General features: G+C 46.0%; 3 protein-coding genes and 1 long non-coding RNA gene across 4 annotated transcripts; 2 read left to right on the forward strand and 2 right to left on the reverse strand.

The window, feature by feature from the left end:
• The first annotated feature begins 162 nt into the window (after positions 1–162).
• On the forward strand, positions 163–1,049 carry LOC136963247 (uncharacterized). Its single transcript, XR_010878974.1, has 3 exons — positions 163–277; positions 780–829; positions 909–1,049. It is a non-coding gene; the product is annotated as an uncharacterized lncRNA (long non-coding RNA).
• Positions 920–3,722, reverse strand: si:ch211-284e13.5 (uncharacterized protein LOC793850 homolog). Its single transcript, XM_067257305.1, has 3 exons — positions 3,051–3,722; positions 2,704–2,958; positions 920–2,583 (listed from the first exon to the last, which is right to left on the reverse strand). Exons 1-3 carry the CDS (start codon positions 3,580–3,582, stop codon positions 2,003–2,005), a joined length of 1,368 nt encoding a protein of 455 aa, XP_067113406.1. The 5' UTR covers positions 3,583–3,722; the 3' UTR covers positions 920–2,002.
• Positions 3,723–5,802: 2,080 nt separating this feature from the next.
• Positions 5,803–11,625, forward strand: si:ch211-284e13.4 (insulin receptor substrate 1-B). Its single transcript, XM_067257734.1, has 3 exons — positions 5,803–6,157; positions 7,491–10,649; positions 11,468–11,625. Exons 1-3 carry the CDS (start codon positions 5,803–5,805, stop codon positions 11,623–11,625), a joined length of 3,672 nt encoding a protein of 1,223 aa, XP_067113835.1.
• A 4,977-nt stretch (positions 11,626–16,602) lies between these two features.
• Positions 16,603–19,152, reverse strand: LOC136963591 (uncharacterized). The gene is made up of 6 exons (XM_067257743.1): positions 19,029–19,152; positions 18,742–18,843; positions 18,568–18,606; positions 18,084–18,226; positions 17,593–17,718; positions 16,603–17,135 (listed from the first exon to the last, which is right to left on the reverse strand). The coding sequence occupies exons 1-6, from the start codon at positions 19,147–19,149 to the stop codon at positions 16,965–16,967; spliced, it is 702 nt and encodes a 233-aa protein (XP_067113844.1). The 5' UTR covers positions 19,150–19,152; the 3' UTR covers positions 16,603–16,964.
• Positions 19,153–19,344: the final 192 nt, after the last annotated feature.

Here is a 19,344-nt window from a genome sequence, read left to right on the forward strand (position 1 = left end):
GCGCCCCTTTTATACGATCGTGCACGAACTCCAATTAAATTAAGACACAACAAAACGTCATATTTATCACCAACAGCATTACAGTTAAGGGCACTGCAGTTTGGTAGGCTACGTTTAAATGCACCCGTGGTCCCTCCTCTAGCCTACTCCACCCAGAGCCAGGGACTTTCCATCCAATTGATGGGAACTTCAGGTGCTTTTAATTTTTTTGTTCAGTGCATTATAATCTCAAGTAAGAGTCTATCGCTTATGGGGACACAGTTGTCGTCAAGGAATTGTAAGTAGCTGTGTCGTACAAAATCTGCTTGTGACTGAGTGGTTGGAATTGGTGTTTTGAATATGCCATATGCGTTTATGTTGTAGCCTACTCTAAAAGTGTTTGTTACCCTTTTTTTACTGACAGTTTTAAGGTGTAACATTCTGAAGAGACGGGCCAAAAGTATAAGTTTTCATTTTCGGTTTCGTATTTTTCAATCCTAGACTATTCTTTTATAAATCGCACTTTATTCTTCGCACATAAATCGCACTATTCCCTTGGGCAAGGCACTTCACCCTACTTGCCTCGGGGGAATGTCCCTGTACTTACTGTAAGTCGCTCTGGATAAGAGCGTCTGCTAAATGTAAATGTATTCGACAGGCTTTACATTAATCGCAGAGGCAAGCCAAGTGATTCTACAAGATGTTAGCCCCCTGCACCCTAATCTAAAAACACACACATTGTCATCGTTGAACCATAGGCTATAGCCTACACTGTTGCTTTAACCAGTCTTTATTTACAGGTGTTCCAATGGCGGAAGTACCCGTAGGGTTACCTGATATGAATAAGAGAGTAAGTTTTGTGAACAATTAAAGAGAGTGAAACCTTTAATGAAATTCCATTAAACTTCCATGTACCCGGTTCTCCGCAGTGCCCATCTTGTACCTCCATTCTTGCCCACATCCTTGGAAAAGGAGACTCAAGTGATATGGCCCAGTGTCCGCAGTGCCCCTACGCACCATGGCGATGCTGGGCCTGCCTCTCCCCCTTGAAAATCACCCCTTCAACTACCACAGGACGCTGCATCAACCGTTCATGCCATCTGGTGAACACCCTTCTCACGTGTGACACAATAATGGGTAACGCTTACCTTGAGGGCTGCCCGGTGTTCCGTGCCTGCCCAAAGTGTCACTGCTTGCTCATGCACTCATCTGGGTGTAAATTTGCAACTTGCCAGAGCTGCAAACACAAATTCTGTTTCGTCTGCTTAGAGCCAACAAATGAGTGCAGGAAAGATAATCATCTGTACTTTTTGCCATCCTGTCGTAGACCTAGAGCAAGCAGGCAGATTTTCCACACGTGAGCGATGCTGTTATTGTTGCTCTGTGTCTGATTTAATTTATTGACTATATACAGTTGGAATGATGCACTTATGATCCTTGATTTTTGCTGTACTTTTCTATATGCACTTTTTGTATGTCACCTTGGATAAAAGTAGACCTATCTGTTCATTTAATCAACTGTAATATTTACGATTGCAGGTATGTCTTGACTTGTCAAATGTGTTAATACTTACACATCCAGATGTGACTAGACTCATGGGAAGCACAGAGGTATTTCCAATCTAGTGGGATTTTATTATCTGTTACTGTAAAAAATACATTACCAGATCATCCACATTACGCAAACACTTGCAAAGTATTCCTTAATTTTAAAAGGTTTGCACATGATTACACTGAAATCTGACATCTACCCTTCCGTTGTTCCGCTGTCCAGTAAAAATAAAATAAAAATTATGTTAACAAAATTATAGTTTTTTTTATTTATTATTGTTGTTGTTTTGTTTCCTTTACTTACTTTTTTACTGGGCTCTGTGGTGGGGTCTAGGTTTGAGGCTAGATATCTGTGTTGAACTGTGGACAACTGTGAAGCATCATTGATTAATCGTAAGAAGGGCTAAACAAATAAAATGTGCTTGAAATACAATTCCGAGTTACTCAACATTTACAAAAAAAACGACAACTATCAAACGATCCCAGTCATGGAGTGAGAGCGCTGGTGAAAACGTAGCCCCCCACAATTTCGGAAAGTCTTTCCACATTGGCTGCAAGCATAGGGCTTCTCTCCTGTGTGGATACGGAAATGTCTCGTCAGAGCCCAGGAGTGACGGAAGCGAGCGTTGCACACGCTGCAGCCATACGGCCTCTCTCCGGTATGAATGCGCTGATGGATCTTGAGATGTTCCATGCGGTTGAAATCCCGGCCGCACAGAGAGCAATGGTACGGGCTCCGTCCGGGGGGAAACAGGCTGTGTTTGGGGTTCTTGTTCGGGTCTTTGGGGTGGACGAGGCTGCGATGCCGAGACAGCTCCTCCGGGAGGAAGAACTTCTCTCCGCAGACTTTGCAGGTGTGTCGGGGTGCTCGGTTGGTGACCTCGTGAGGTCCCGGCGGGGAGGACCCGGTCGAGCTCCTGGGAGGGAAGGGCTTGGCAAAGGCAACAGACACGCCTGCAGCTGGGGGGACGGTTGAGGACGGAGGGACACCTGCAGCTGGAGAGGACAAGATGTCCAAGTCTGGCATGTCCGAGCTGAAGTTGGGAGAATCAGCTGAGGAGACACAAAGTGGGAACATCAAGTCATGTCATTCATGCAGAGAGTACAAATTCTAAGGTAAACAATCAGTTGCATTTGTGAAGAAATACGATGATACAAATGTTAAGCACTTACACAGAGAATGGCTGGTAGAAGGAACAAATGAATCTGGATCATTGTATAACATCAGCAGAGGCTCTGGTCTCCAGTCTTCTAACAACTTAGACTGAGCAACAGAGAGCCTGTCTGCGCAATACTCCTCTTCCGTATCACTGGACGGACTGAAGGTTAAGTTACACCCCTGATCAGCCGCCTCCACCTTCACCTGAACCCGGGGGCCCACATCAGCAACTTCGGGATCATTTCTGTGCACTGCATCATCTTCACTTCCTGTCAAATAACAGAATAATACACATGCATTACATAGTAAAATACATTCAAATACATCGTGGTCTATTCATGGTGCATATTGAAGTAGTTACCAAAATCCTCTTTCTGGTCTGAGATTGATGGACTCTCTATATCTGGCTTTATATCCTGGGTGAAGACACGACCATCTTCTCCGATCTCACAAAACGATTCGTTTATGTCTTTAACTTCTGTTTCAAATTCTAGTCGATTTGTAGGACTAATTGCTTGGTCTTCAAATGGACTTAGTTTTTCTGCAGTTGTACTGTGTGAAACGTTCAGACTATTTAGTAGCTGATGAACCTGAGCAGTCGCGCTGACTCCATTTGTAACAGATTGTTGTGGCTCTACTTGGGCACTTCGCACAGAACATAACTCGTTTTCGGCCTCTTGCAGGCGAAACTTTAAGGATTTGTTGTCCCGCAGTGCTTCATCCATTTGGTCCCGCACATCCCTTAACACCTGGCCAACCAACTTTGTGATTTCAACCACAGCTATCTCAACGGCTACCCCAAACGCATTATGAATGGTCGCGGTTAGCTGGTCTTGAAAAGAAAAAGTCAATTCCGCTACAGCCGTATCGGGAGGAATCCTGCTTGCCGACATCTCTTGCCCCCGTAAAGACCGTCCAACGCGTTAAAATCTGACTATGATAAACCTCTAAGTTCTTGGAGTATAAGTGTAGCTAGCTATCAATAATCGTATTTTACATGCGCCCAACACCTACTTAGCGGTTACAGTTGGTTAGCCTAACCTAGGCTATGCCAGCTAAGTAACAAAAAAAAACTACCGTTTGATGTACTTCCTTCCTGTTTTATGGTCGGCCAGCCATTTGTTTGACAAAACACCCTTGCCTATTCTGCAAAATAGACTAAAACATGTTTTTGGTCTAAGTTTTAGCTATTAAACCAATACTATGCGTCGAATCGTCTAGCTAGCAAGTGTACATTTTCTCAGATTTTTTGTTGTTGCTTTAAGCATGGCTAGACAACACTATCACAAACACAACATTATCTAAAAATAGTGAATTTCAACATTGAAATCGTACAATAAACTATTGGTGCAGCAAAAGGTATTACTATTAACATTTCAAGCAACCCAATGGAAAATAGGACCAGCTAGAGCTAAGTCGAGGCAGACCACAATAATAATATTTTCTTACCTCTGGGTTGACTCTTGGTTGACCAACCCTATTTGGTCTGGTACATCACAGTCGACCAAATCACATCCAATGAAGAGCCACTACTGTACTTGCACAAACTCGAGAAGGTTATAATCATACACATTTTAGAACAAATTATGATGGATATTTTTTGTCGGGAATTATTTGTTAAAATCCCATGATGTTGGGCCTTGAAGGATTCATAGTCTATGTGTCTATTCCAATATGTAATGATGGTATTCAATGACACAAATCTGTGTTCTAGAAAGAGTGGTCTGGAGTCGCAGAGGTCCGATAATATCAGCTTTAATGCAGCAGTTGGAAATCAACAAGTACAGAGCTCTGGGGTTGTCTACGTTTCTCTACCCGCAACAGAGTTTGGGCTGGTTCACGAAGTCCAACTGGCTATCTGTCCCTCCCCAGCATATATTTATACAGTGCAATTGAAACACAAGTATCAAAAAAGGGTTGAGCTTGTTCTCTCGTACATCAGGGAGTTGTTCTTGCCTACGCGTCCCACCTGCTCGGGTGCCGTCTCCACCCAGTTTCAAGGTTGTTTCTGAAAAGGAAGAGATAGAGACACAAAGAACAGCTTGCTTCCCACACTCAGTGTGAGACCCAATGTTTAAGCCTGAGCACACTTCTCAGATCATAAGACAGAACTTTAATAAGCATAATGCATAACTTTATTAAGCACAATATATTCTTTAGCCTCAAGGACACAATCAAACAATGTGACAGACCGTTCTTGGTTCTATTTCCAGTAGCCTAGTTTAATGTGTAGCCTATTAAAACAACGTTATTCCTAGTAGTAGCCAAATAATTACAATTCCCACCGTTGACCCAGAGGAAATGCTAACTTATGCCACCAGGTGTCGCAATAGCGTTCTGAAACTGGAGTTGTAAATAAAATGATAAGAAAATCTGTCAACAGCCTATGAAAGGGGATTCCGCAGTGAGCAATTTGATAACACATTTTGGTTAAGATTGTTGTATCTTTACAGGCGGAAGAAATAATATCATAATAGCCTACTATCTGATCATTTTATTTGTTTTCTCCAGTAATTTGTCAATGGATGGGTCATATTGAAAAATCCTACAGCCAATTTCTATTTTTTTAAGCTTGGCTTGCACACAGTTTCAGGATCGAGTCAAGAAATGTCAACAACACCACTTAAACCCAAATTGTTGAATTATTAAGTTATTATATTGTGGAATGTGCACAAGGAAACAGCCTGGACCCGATGCTCTAGTACAGCCCGTGCGCACTGAGAAGACCCCACTCAGACCTGCCATCGGATTGACGTCTCCTCAGTAGCAGAGAAGAGGGTATCACCTGGGAGTGAGAGCAGAGTCTACGAGGCCCACGGACACAGACTGTAGTGCAAGAGCACAGCAATTAAACGGCAGGATCAGCGAGGACAGCGTGGACGTCAATCGTTGCATGTGCACGCCTGTGTGCGCAGACGGGCGCACGAGAAAAGACTAGTTCAAAATAACACATGCTTGAATTAAATCGCTCATCACCGTTGCGCGCACGGACATGATTAAGGAACGTGCACATGATGAGAGGGAGAAGAGGAATGCGGCTATTATGAATTAATAAACCTCATATTCAGACGATAGTTTTTTTTTATCAAGCAAAACAAGGATTCCGCCTCGCCATGGAGAACCAAGTCACCGAGCTGCAGCAGGAAAGCTACGAGGACGTACGGAAAAGCGGCTATCTCCGCAAGCAGAAATCTATGCACCGGCGATTCTTCGTATTAAGGGCGGCATCTGAACAGGGCCCCGCTCGACTCGAATATTATGAGAACGAAAAGAAATTTCGCAGTAAATCACCTGTCCCTAAAAAAGCACTCAATCTGGAGACTTGCTTTAACATCAACAAGCGGGCGGATTCCAAGAACAAGCACATGATAGTGATGTATACCCGCGGGGAGAGCTTTGCCATCGCTGCAGACAGCGAGGAAGTCCAAAACGAGTGGTACCTGGCCATGCTGGACCTTCAATGTAAATGTAAGCAAGATAAATACATACAGTGATTATATTCCCTGTAGCCATAACGTCTAGCGTTAAATTTAGCTCGAACACGTTGGATTGACATCCATATGACATTCACAACAGATATTTGGACATCATGGTGTTGGTATGGAACGGAATGCCGTCATAAATTAGTTAAATGCAATATGTAGGTTATTGTACTGTATTGGCTGAGGAAAATTAATTATAGGCCCATAGCTGTTATTCTGAGCGCTTAATTACATCTAATGAGCAGGTGTATGGCGCGCTTCAGAAGGGTGGTGGACTGCGCTGATGAATGCGCTGGGTTTCAGCAGCAGAATCTGAATCAACACCATTTCGTTCTAGTAGCTATCCTACGATCATCTGTATCTCTAGATTTGTATCTCCAGGTTCAATCTTTTATTGAACGCTCGGTTTCCAAATATGTGCCATCCATATATCCTGCTGATGTATATATAGGCTATTCTCCACAGTGTGCAGAGCAGGCTGGTTGCACCCATTGCGGAGATTTAGCGTAGTAGCCCGTGTTGTTGTTTTTCTACACATTGCTCTGCATGTAGTGCGCGTAACCTACATTTCTGTGCTATGGCGTTGGCCGTGGGGAGGCGAGCCGCAGAGTCCGTGTGTTCTTATTGGGAAACGGTTTTCTGTCGGTTCCCTCGTGCTTCGGTTGTTATGCTGTAGCCTACCCCCCGCCCATTGCGCTAATATTAAATTACAACAACTGCTAACGAAAATAATTCATTTTAAAATGAATATAGGCCTACCCAGTTGGTTGCTTGTGATCTTATGCTCTGATCATCGTAACCCATTCAGATCGTATTTTTATTGCATATAAGTATCATAGTTGTTTCATTTATTTGAACCGATGGCATTATTACAACACTGGAGTGTGTGTTTCCTAAAGGGGCTTGTTGCTGGTGTTAGAATCTCTCTAGAATAAGTGCTGTTTCAGCACTTACATGACAAACCATGCTTCATGCGGACAAATTCAGTTTTTAACAGAATTCTTCAGCAGGCGTTGTCTTTTATCATATTACATTCAGAAAAAAAAAACATTCTGCCATACATTTTTACATTCAATCACCGCTTTGTTACTGTTGTATCATGAATGGTTCATTGTGCAGTTGAACTTTCATCCTCATTATTAAAATGATGTTGCTTTGTGGTACTTCAGAGTGATAGTGTTATAATGCAGAACATGCTCATTCCCTAAACGGTGTACCACACCGATACACTTCAGGTGTTAAGTCTGTTGTCTATGTCTTTTGCTTAGTGTTGGTCTTAGTAAATATCAAATGTATGTTGATCTCTGTGTTGTTTCCAGGTAAAACCCCTGAAGACTGTGGCAGTGGAGGTGAGTGTGGCTTCCCCTCCCCCGGCCCCGCCTTCAAGGAGGTGTGGCAGGTGAAGGTGTGGCCTAAGGGGCTAGGCCAGGCCCGGAACCTGATCGGCATCCACCGCCTGTGCCTGACTGACAAGACGGTGAACTTTGTGAAGCTCAACTCGGACGTAGCCGCCGTGGTCCTACAGCTGATGAACGTACGCCGCTGCGGACACTCTGAGAACTTCTTCTTCATCGAGGTGGGCCGATCGGCCATGACGGGACCGGGGGAGTTCTGGATGCAGGTGGAGGACTCTGTGGTGGCCCAGCACATGCATGAGACCCTGCTGGAGGCCATGAAGGCCCTGAGCGAGGAGTTCCGGCAGCGGAGCAAGTCCCAGACCGTGGGGGCCTCGGGGGGCGGGGGGACCGCCTCCAACCCTATCAGCGTCCCTAGTCGCCGCCACCACCCCAACCTGCCCCCCAGCCAGGTGGGCTTCTCCAGGAGGGCCCGGACCGAGACCCCTGGCGCCGGGGGAGGGAACAGCACCAGCACGTCCCCCACGCCACGCCATGGATTCCCCAGAGCCAGGACCGCCAGTATTGGGGGTCGGGCGGAGGACGGTGGGACCTCCACCAGGGGGGCTTGGGCGAGCTCCAGCCCCAGTCTGAACGGATCCTGCTCCACCACCCCCACCTTCAGGCCCAAACCCACCAGGGCTCCCACGCCCGCCAAGATCACCCTCAGCTTGGCTCGCTACACCCCCAACCCCACTCCCTCCCCAGCTCCAAGCCTCTCCTCCAGCTCGGGCCACGGCTCCGAGTGTGGGCTGGTGGGGGCGGCGGTTGGAGGGGTAGCAATCTGCTCCTACACCCGCATCCCACAGAGAGTGTCCGTCTCTGGGTCTCCCAGTGACTACGGCTCCTCAGATGAGTACGGCTCCAGCCCAGGGGAGCACTCCCTCCTGGTGCCCAGTCTGCCCGGGGGTTCCCACGGTGGGCTGGGTCTCCACGCCTATGGAGAGGTGTCCTCCAGCTACATAGTGATGGGCCAAAGGGAGGGTCTCCCCGGCTCTCACAAGCACTCCCAGGGCCGCAGGGTCCTGCGTCGCTCGTCCAGCCGCGAGTGCGAGGCGGAGAGGAAACTGCTGAGCAAGAGGGCGTCCCTGCCCATGTCTGCCCAGGAGCGCCTCGCCCCGCGCAGGAAGGACGAGGAAGAGGACGAGGACGAAAAGTATGCGGTGATGTCGAGGAGCGTCAGCCGGGAGGCCCTCGTCTCGTCGCGGGGTTCCGGGGGCGAGCGGGGCAGGGCGAGGGCGGTAGGGGAGGCCCGGGGGAGGGCAGACCCAGGGAGGGGCGAGCCGGGAGGAGGGAGAGGAGGCGGGAAAGTGGACAGCGGCTACATGTCCATGCAGCCCGGCGTGACGGCTCCTCCCGCCTCCCTCCCGCTCTCCGTCGCTGTGTCCGAGTCCTGCGCTAAACCCGATGACGAGTACATGGCCATGACCCCCAACAGCAGCGTCTCCCCCCCCCAGCACATCCGCCCGCCGGTGTCCGAGGGATACATGGTGATGTCCCCCAGTAGCAGCTGCTCTCCCGACCTGCACGGCATGGCCATGTGGGGCAGCAGGGGCAGCATCGAGAGCCGAGCCGGCAGCGACTACATGAACATGTCCCCCATCAGCATCCGCTCCGCCTGCAGTACCCCTCCCTCGCACCAGGAGCAGCACCCCCTCCAGCCCAAGATGGCCTGCTCCTACTTCTCCCTGCCACGTTCCTACCAGCACACGCTCTCCACTCGCTTCGAGGATGACCTGGGCCAGTGCAAAGGCAAGCAGGGCGGCGGTGAACGCGATGGTTCTAGGAGCAGAGGAAAGCAGGGGGGTTACAGCAAGAGAGACAAGGCCAACGTAGGGCATGGGGGAGCCGGCCCTCTCTCCCTCTCCTCCTCCTCCTTCTCCTCCAGCTCGGCCAGCAGTGAGAGCCTGGAGGACAAGCCCATGTCGGTGGCTGCTAGCGGAGTGCTACGGCTAACCAGAATAGGCCCGGGGTACAGGAGCTCAGGAGCGCGCTCCAAAGAAGGGAGCCACCAGCAGAAACGTGGGTCCGGTGGTCCGGGGCCTCAGCACCAGAGGAAGGGCCGGCCCATCAGCGTGTCTGTGGACATGTCTAAAGCCAACACACTGCCCAGGGTGAAGGAGAGCCTCCTTCCTGCCGCCTCTCAGAGTCCAGGCGAGTACGTGAGCATCATGTTCGGGGGGAGCGGGCTGTCGGGGACGCACGGAGCCCCTCGGCCCGTGCACCGCCCGGCGCCGTGCCAGGACTCCACCGGCCTCCCCCGCAGCTTCTCAGCCCCGCTGTCCACCTCTGCTGAGTACGTCAACATGGACCTGGGGAGCTCCCCCTCCCTGACCCCTGAGTCGTCGTTCAGCTCCCTGCGGGGCCCCGCCGCCCCTCAGGCCCGAGACGAGTGCAGGAGGCCGTCTCCCGCAGCAGCGGAGGGCAGCGGACGGCACAGGACAGACGCGGCCATGGCAACCGCGCTGTCGGACTCCCTATTCACAGAATACACGGAGATGGCCTTCAGCCAGGGTGGCCCCGCCCCTTCCCTGGGCTCCGCCCCCTCACGGGGCCCTGTCTCCTCCCTTGGCCCCGCCTCCCCTGTCGGAGCCTCGCTCCGCACCTCAGAGCAGGACCCTGGCCTGGTCATCTCCACGGCGACAGCCTTCTCCTCTCCTGACAAGGGCGGCCGGCTGGTCAGAGATGACCCTTTGGGAAGAAGACGCCACCATTCAGAGACCTTCATGACCTCCCTGTCCCAGCACCCCTCCTCCTCGGCCCAGTTCCTGGTCGCCTCCGGGGCTCACCAGGGGCTGGAAGCCTCTCTGTGGGAAAACGTTCAGCCAGCCACACCCGCCACACAGTCCTCCTCAGCACTGTCAGCTGAACACGGCCTTAACTACATCGATCTGGACCTGGCCATGAGGGAGAGCCTCCAGACAGGGCTGGAGGGAGCTTCCGCCCCCCACAGCCTCTTCAGCCCCGCCCCCGGGGGGGGCCTGGGGACCAATGCCATTGCCAGCCTCAACACCTATGCCAGTATCGATTTCTACAAGTCAGAGGAGCTGAGAGCACAGCAGAACAGTCGGAAGGATGGCAAAGGTACGGTCTTTACAAACAGGCGTACTGTACTCTCTGAATACAGACTATTAGTTAATGCCATTTAGTGAAAGAAGAAATGGTCCTGAATGCTAACTTTATAAATGTACTCATATAAATCAGCAGTCCCAGTCTCTCACATTTATAGTTAGTTATTTAATGTACTGTAAGTCATAGATATAGCAGTCATAGATATATTGTATTCAGTCAATAAATATAAAGACAATCAAAATCCACCTCAGAATCCTGTGCAATGACCAGAGTTCTTCATTTTGTGTGTGAAGACTGTTTATTGGACAGTGTCCACGTATTATCCTTGAGCCCTATGGCAGAACCTGGATAAGCACAGTGTGACAGAGAGACTGGAGAAGAGAGCAAGGTATTTTGGGACTTTTGATTTTTTTGCTTACGTCAAAGGAAGCCTCATTCGCTTCGTTTCCTTAGTGATGCCAATGAAAGTGTTGTTGTTTTTACTCGACTCCCCCCTCCCCCCCCTCCACCATCACCACCCACAGAGTCAGTGTTTACCTGAGCTCACTCTGCAACCCACAGAGTGTGTATGTTTGTGTTTGTAGGTTGTTTTCTTGCCCTTGTTGATCGTGGTGAGTGGTATGCCTGTGGCTCGCTCTGTGAACTGTAACTACACACGATATGATCTCCCAGCTTTTGCTGCCTTTTATCGACGGGTAAAAAGACGTATTCAAACTCAGTACTCTCTCCAGATGACAGAGAGCGTTTTCCTGGTTTCTCTCCATAGCTCTCCTCTTTGAATTCATGTGGATGCGTACGGGCTTCGGCCACCCCGGTCCTCCCCGTGTCAGATCACTGCGGTCCGTCTGTCTGGGAGACGGGATGCGGCGCTCTCCTTAATGGGCTCCTCTCGTCGGAGGAGAATGTGGTCTCGCTAACAACAGGAAGTGGTCCTGACGCGAAGCTTGCCTTCAGGCTAGACAGTGGTGATTCTCTGCCAAGGCGCTAGAGATAACGCTCTCGTTATCACAAGTGGGCGTTCGCAGAGCTGAGCAAATTGATTTGTCTGCTGGTAACGAGCCATTTCACATGGATGGATGTGGAGGAGCTGGGCCCGGGTGAGGGGGGTTGGGGGAGGGGTCAGGTGAGGGGGGTCAAGGCAAGGACCAGGTGGAGGGTTTGGGCAGGGGCCAGGAGTTGATGTTGTGCGTGTTCCTGGGGTGTTCCTGGCTGGAGGGGGTTAGGGGTCCCAGAGAAGTTGTGGACGCTGGGGAGGAAACCAGGGTTGTTAAGAGGAATAACCGTGGATTAGCCAGATTATGGAGGAGGGGGATGGGGGTTTTAAGTGTTGTTTGAAACGCAGAGGCTTGGCCAACTGCAGGAAGAGAAACAAACATAAAGATGCTTGGCAGGTTATGCAGGCTAGAGCAGAACTTATATACATACATGCTTGGTTATTTCCTTCAGTCTCTGTGACTCTAGTTGTCCTTCCAAAGACCTGTTCCCACGTTCCCACATAAACACTACCTTGCTACAGCAAGTGAACATAACAGTTCGTTAGTCTCTCCAGGTATAATGGACACAGTAAATGGCTTCTCAGAAGCTTGTAGGACAGCGTATCAGATACAAATCAAAGCTGCAACCGTGCCAAAAATAGAATTGTTGGATGTGTCTCTCGACATGCCAGACGAGGCGGCGTTGGGGGCATGTTCAGTCTGGAGGATGGAGGGAGACAGACCAATGCATTTCCCACTGGCCCTGTTTAATGATCTGTGTTCAGATTGGGACAGAGACAAGGAACCAGATCTATCTTGACATTAGCCACAGGAGGGTAATTTAGGTGGGATCAATCCCCTGTACCATTTGCGAGGAACAGAGAGTGGAGGCGACTGGATTCTCGTTGTATGACTGAATAAATAAATAAAAAGTTCAGTCGAGATCTGATTTTTTGTGATCTGATTTTCGATTGGGATAGAGACAAGGAAACAGATCTATTGATCAGTCACAGAAGGGGGGAGTTCTTCAAATTTAGTGGACAGACATTATTAAACGTATTTGTCTAGTAACTTCAGGATGCAGGGTTGTCTGTACACAAGAGGAGGGCTTTGGAGTCTGTGGCTGAGAGATGCGACTTTGCTAATGGACATCATCACTGCCAAGGTGAAACAGTACTAGTGCTTGTGTGCACCAATCAATCTGCTATATTCACTCAACAAAGACTTCAAATTGAAATCATCTTAATTATTTATTCAGTCTCAGAAAAGGAGAGAGCAGTAATATATCTGTTACTTTCCTGGAAATGTTACAGCAAATTTATCATTCCTAGATCATCATTGATTCTAACTGATTATTGTCATTAATAGATTAGTATAGATCATTTGTTTTTAGAAGGTTTAAAGATTCTTTCTTTCTTTTTTCTTACAGAATTTTAATGACCCATCTTTTTCCTGAAGACATTCCTGCTGAAACAGCACCTGTGCTGCTGCTGGACTCGATGGAATTGGTTGGCACGGTTCTACGTCTTCCCAACAAACGTCCAATAGGAAGAGGAGTTGCGTCAGCGAAGACACCCATCATACCATTATGAACTCTTTTACATCCTGTCTGTTCGGTGCAATTTACCAAATGTGTGCCAAAAGTCTACTGGCTAAATGACAGGGTTTACTGAAGTGCGAACATCCAGCAAATGGAGAGAGATTATCAGAACTTCCGCCTGACAACTTGGAGTCCTGGATATTTTCTTGTTCCTCAACATAAACTTCAGAAAATTGTTATATAAATGTGATATATTATAATGGTACATAAGAAAAGATATATCGTATACATAATTAAAGCTACATAGATATATTATATACATATATACTTTTTTAAGAAAGTGCCTCATTTTTGATTGTAGCTGTTTTTACACAAGGAATCTTGAACACCGGTCAACAAGAAAGAAAAAAAAATTTCAATGTCCTTTCTTGAATTTAATTTGTGTGTTCCAAAAATTGTGAATATGTTGAAAATGACAACGCGTATTAGAACCTTATATTCTACTTGTAAGCTTAATCAACCTGCCTTACAGTGTCAGTCAGAAGTTGTAGGTGAGTAGAAACCTCTTTACTTTCTGCTGCTCCTCTCACACCTCAGCCTCGCTTCACATCACAGCTCAAACACACACACACACATATACACACTTATCCAGCTCCCACCAAACACACATGCGCACACACACACACACACTTATCCAGCTCCCACCAAACACATGCACACACACACACACTTATACAGGGTACAACATTTCAGATGAACTCTAATGATTGCCTAATTTGAATGGCAGACACTCATGGTGTCACCCACTTTGATATTTCAGTTTTAACAGTAGATCCATATTAAACCTTAAGACTCACTTTCCACACATACCTCCTCTCCCATCAGTGCAAAGATGATCTCCTTACAGTGAATAAACAGGGTAAGATTCACCACACAGTTCCTCTGTGCATCTGGTCAGGACGCTCAAGTGCCTGGCTAAGCTCTTCAATATCCACACTCACTCAGATACACTCTACCAGTTACACTCACTCAGTTACACTCTACCAGTTACACTCACTCAGTTACACTCTACCAGTTACACTCACTCAGTTACACTCTACCAGTTACACTCACTCAGTTACACTCTACCAGTTACACTCACTCAGTTACACTCTACCAGTTACACTCTACCAGTTACACTCACTCAGTTACACTCTACCAGTTACACTCTACCAGTTACACTCACTCAGTTACACTCTACCAGTTACACTCACTCAGTTACACTCTCCCGCTGTCCCTGTCTCCTGCCACTGTCCCTTCAGAGTCCCTAGATCCCTACTAGGTTGAATGGACCTGCCCAGTGATAAAACAGTTTGTTTTTCATGTTTGACATTCAAACCCAGAAAATTCCAGTCTGAAGTGTGGTCATTGTTAATTCCATGCAGCCAGCAGTTAATCAGACGGAATTATGTTGGTTGTTTTTGATCTTTTTTATTTCATAGGCCAATATGCAGAGGATTCCAGAGTCTCCTTGCTTGTGAGGCTCTGCATTGTCAGATATCTCTCACACACACCAGCTGAGTCCTGAACCTAAACATTTCTGTAAAGGATCATTACCGTCCCTGCCATGTTTCATTTTATTCTTTGCACTTAAGCTGTTTTGTTGTTTCTCATTTGATCACGTTGTCACGTTATCTAATTGCATCTAACGTTTCATCTGATTGTTTTTTGAAATAACTTGAATTGAACACAGCCCATTACTGCCAGTATCTTGTGCTTATTGCCGAAATGTTTGTGCCAAAATTTGGAATTACAGATAGACAGTATGATATACATTTCAGTCATTACATTTAAGGTAGATATAAACGCAATGCTGTTAGTTCAGGTCTCTCTAAATCTATGTTTCTTTAATCTGCCTTTCTTGCTCCCCTGAAATGATTATTCTAATTGGGGATTGTCATCAGTGATCTTCTCTTACCTCATAATCATCTCCAGGAATCTGAGCAGATGCGACAGTTGGTCCTAATCCCCTTGTGCAGTCTGAGAAGGGTTCAGGATCTGATCTAAGTCCCCAACAATTTAGTCTAATAGAGTCCGGTGTGGTACCTACTCTACTGTGGTCTACTATGGCCGCTAGAGAAACGTCAAAACAACAGCGTTGTATTTGAGTCTGTATTCTTTTACCTCATGTTTTCAATGCAATTTTAATTATTGCCTTATTGTCTGTACTAACTGTCACTCAACACCCAAGCAGCTGTACAAATGCGCTTTGCATTCTAGAATAATCGGAATTCTGTCCGAACGTTCTGAACATTCATACTTTGGAGAAACGCAGAGTTTTTCCTAAGAGGCCGTAGCCTGTTGAGAGCACTGCGTCATACAAAATGTTGAAGAAAGGCGTTTAAAATCGCCTGCTAGGAGATGAGGGGAAAAGGGTATGATATGTACAATCAGGGTAATGGTCACAATTACCAAGAGAAGTGTACCTATTTTAAAGCTATTATAACAGTTTGACTATGATGTGTATTGTAAAGATAAGGAGGTGGAGTGTGTACAGTACAGTATTCTGTGTATAGGGGTGTAGGTATTGGGGTGCGGGTGGGGAGGGGCGGGGTGGGGGGGGAGGGTGACATGACCTGTTATGGTAACAAATCTGTAGATGGGAAACCGTTCAAACAGATGACTACTGATGATCTTTGCCTGTGGTGTAGACAGTCACTTTGTTTCGTTGGAGAAAAAGGAGAAAAAAAAGATGGAAATATCTCAAAAGTCTACTGTTTTCTTTTCTTTGACTTATTGTATGCGTGAGAGTGCGAATATTTTCCAAAAACTATTTGGAAACAACAAATCAACAAAAATCAAACATGATTTGCCACAGTGGAAAACAAGACCAGTCTAGACTGTAAGCCATCCTGGAGTGCAGGATTAGCCCTGTTGACAGAGGGTGTGCTGTGCGTGTGTGTGTATGTATATGTGAGTGCGTGATCTCAGTATTATAGTGCTCATACACACGCCACGACTATCACGTCAGACACAGAGAGCATCTGAGATCCATGTACTTCTCTGCCCTACATCCACCAAACACCTTCGAAGGAATGTTTTCAACTTCTAGACTGTTTTCTCTAACAACCTCTGAACATGCGTTTTGAGAGATTCTCAGCTTCATCTTTTTGTCAATGTTTATAGTTTTTTTAAATTTATACCAATGGTTTACTTTAATGACAGTATACAGTATATATTTTAATACAATAAAATCTTAGCATAAAGACATACATTGTATTAGTTCATGATAAATAACTTTTGTCCTACAAGGTCCTATAAGTTTGACAGTCAAATCTTAACAATGATATATAGTGCCCCCTTGGTGTCATTTGTGCAAAGTCATGAGAAAGTTCATACATTTTCTGAACACATTACACTTTTTTATTTGACAGATTCTGGTAAACATCAAATCAAGTATGTAATTGCGTGTTCTCTCCAACCAATGTAAAAAATATTGTTCAGAAAAAAATTGTTACTTCAAAGTGTTTCATTTTGATTGAGTTTATGAAGTTACTGCCGATCAGACCCCCCTAACTTCTCAAAAACACAGTTGAGACGTAAGATTCAACCATGTGTCAAAGCAAATTACCTGCACCAAAAGCAACATTAACTAAAGTTTGACCACACGGCCAATTACTGTCCCTTTTTGCTTGGGAAGACAGCAGTGTTCTGGAACAAAATATAAAAACTAAAGATGCACACATTCCATTACATATTACTTTCAAAGAAAGAAAGGAAGCTGGGGTTTCCATCTTGGAGAGACAGGCGGTCCTCCTCTCATGTACAACCAGGCTAGGAAGCATTTACCTGGCACACCCAGCCCTGGCTGGGCCCTGTGCTGTCTGGAGGTGGACTAAGATTCAGGAGGCCACAGCCAGGTTCAGAGTCCTCTGAATCCCAAAACAAACCCAGGTCAGACTTGTCCTCATACCATAAATAATATCCATCTGCATCCCTGTGGTCCTGAGGAGCATACAAATTTGAGTCTTTAGAGGATTCAAATGAATTCAATTTAAATGCATTTCAGATATATATGCGGGAGTCAGATGGCTGAGCGGTGAGGGAGTCGGGCTAGTAATCAGAAGGTTGCCAGTTCGATTCCCAGCCGTGCCAAATGACGTTGTGTCCTTGGGCAAGGCACTTCACCCTACTTGCCTCAGGGGAATGTCCCTGTGCTTACTGTAAGTCGCTCTGGATAAGAGAGTACTAAATGTAATGTAAATGTAATATATGTTTTCCATTCCATTGTAACTGCCTCATATTCAGCGTATTAACAATTTACTCAGTTTGAACCTGCATGCAACCTCTACAATGAAATGCACTACCACTGAGGTGGTCAGAGCAATGCCAGAGAACTATATGAGAGCTATACTAATGCTATACGACTGCTAGACCCAGTGATGACCAGGTGAATAATTACATTGTTTACTACGAGTTGGCGTTGGGGCATCGGTGGTGGTCCTTTGTCGTGTGCAGAGCCTTCTGTCAAGTCATCCACGACCACGACCCACAGACGCTGCCCTCTAGCCCTGGACAACACCCAGTCCTGGACTCACACACACACAGACACACACACACACAGACACACACACACACAGACACACACACACACACACACACAGTAAACATGAGACATTAGGAAAAATTAATATACTGTATGTTAGGCCTTTCAGTAGAAACCACAGCAAAAACATACAAACTGTACAATTTGTATTAGATATTTGTAGTTTAAACTAGTAGCACAAAATCAACTGTTTGTGTTTTGTTCATTTAACCTTAAAAGAAAGTGTAACCTTAAAGGAAAGTGTAGGTTGAGGTATTACTACACAGTTAGGTATTACTAACTGTTAGGTATTACTACACAGTTAGTTAATGTAATGTTGTGGCTATAGAATTGCTATGTAGTTGTACCTTGTTATTTAGATCCAGTGTTGCAAGGTGGGCGTTCCTCTGCTTGCAGAAGAGTTGGGCGCTGGAACAATCTCCCTCACCCTCCCAGAAAAGGTAGAAGATCCTCTGGTGATGGAACCAGACTTCATCACCCTGCCTTAGAACTGCAGACACAAAGTCAAAAGTCTTTAAATTCATCAAATTAACAAACTGACTCAGATTTATAAAATAAAGTTAAGATAAATAGAGAATAAAATATAAAAACTAAAGGTGCACACATTCCATAACTCAAATCAAATACAAAATCTAAATATGTCTGTGATTTGAATAGATGACAGTTGTAGATGTCAGCAGATGTGGTCAGTGAGCTGATATGGTCTCCAGAGCTGAAAGCCTATTGCCAGCAATATCATAGAGAGAATCTCTTTATCCATGGTTAGAAACTAAACATTCTTCCTCTTTTACAGACTTAAACCCATTTTGGTTGGCAGAGGAAGCTACCCACCTTTATTCATGGGAGGGACAGACTCAGTGAAATGATGATCTACCAAAAGAGAAAGCAACACTAGTCATTACAATCATTCAAAGTTGGACAATTTCATGCCAAGCCACAAATTATGCTCCAATATTGCCATTAATTGTTACTGGTGCTGAAGAGGATTTGTATGGCATTACTCACAGTGAAGACCAACGATTATAAGAATGATGACTAATAACAGTATTGTAACTAAGGAGATCAACAGGAAAACTGGATTTCTGGGTCGCTCCGGGAGTTGTCGCCCTAAAGATGATAAAAAGCCACAATTAAATTTTATTAAATGCTCATTTCAGACTGAACAAGTTCACAGTCCGTGTATTCTTTTATTCAAAAGCGACATACAAATAGTATATGTAATCACAATAGTAACCTATGAGTAAATACAATTTAAGCCCCCATGATGAATTGATTTTCAGTAGCCTACCAACCTTCTTCCAATCTGACAACATTTATAGCTGGATACTGCAGAGAGTTGTAGATGTCTTCAGTCTTTGATTCTGGCCCATATGTGTTCTGCTGTATATTTGTAGCATCCTCATAGTCGGACATTTCAACACGGTTCCTCTGAGACAGCTCCATTTCACTTGCTCTCACTCAAACAACCAATTGAGCAAAAATGGGTAGAATGAAAGAGGAAGGATGTTCCATAACACCTACGTCAGCCAAATGTTAGCAGTGACTTCATTTAAGTAGGCCTACTCTTTCGACTCATTGATCTTAGTTCAGATCAAGGATTATTTGAAC

The sequence above is a fragment of the Osmerus mordax genome, chromosome 19 (genome assembly GCF_038355195.1).
Source record: "Osmerus mordax isolate fOsmMor3 chromosome 19, fOsmMor3.pri, whole genome shotgun sequence".
Classification (NCBI taxonomy): domain Eukaryota; kingdom Metazoa; phylum Chordata; class Actinopteri; order Osmeriformes; family Osmeridae; genus Osmerus; species Osmerus mordax.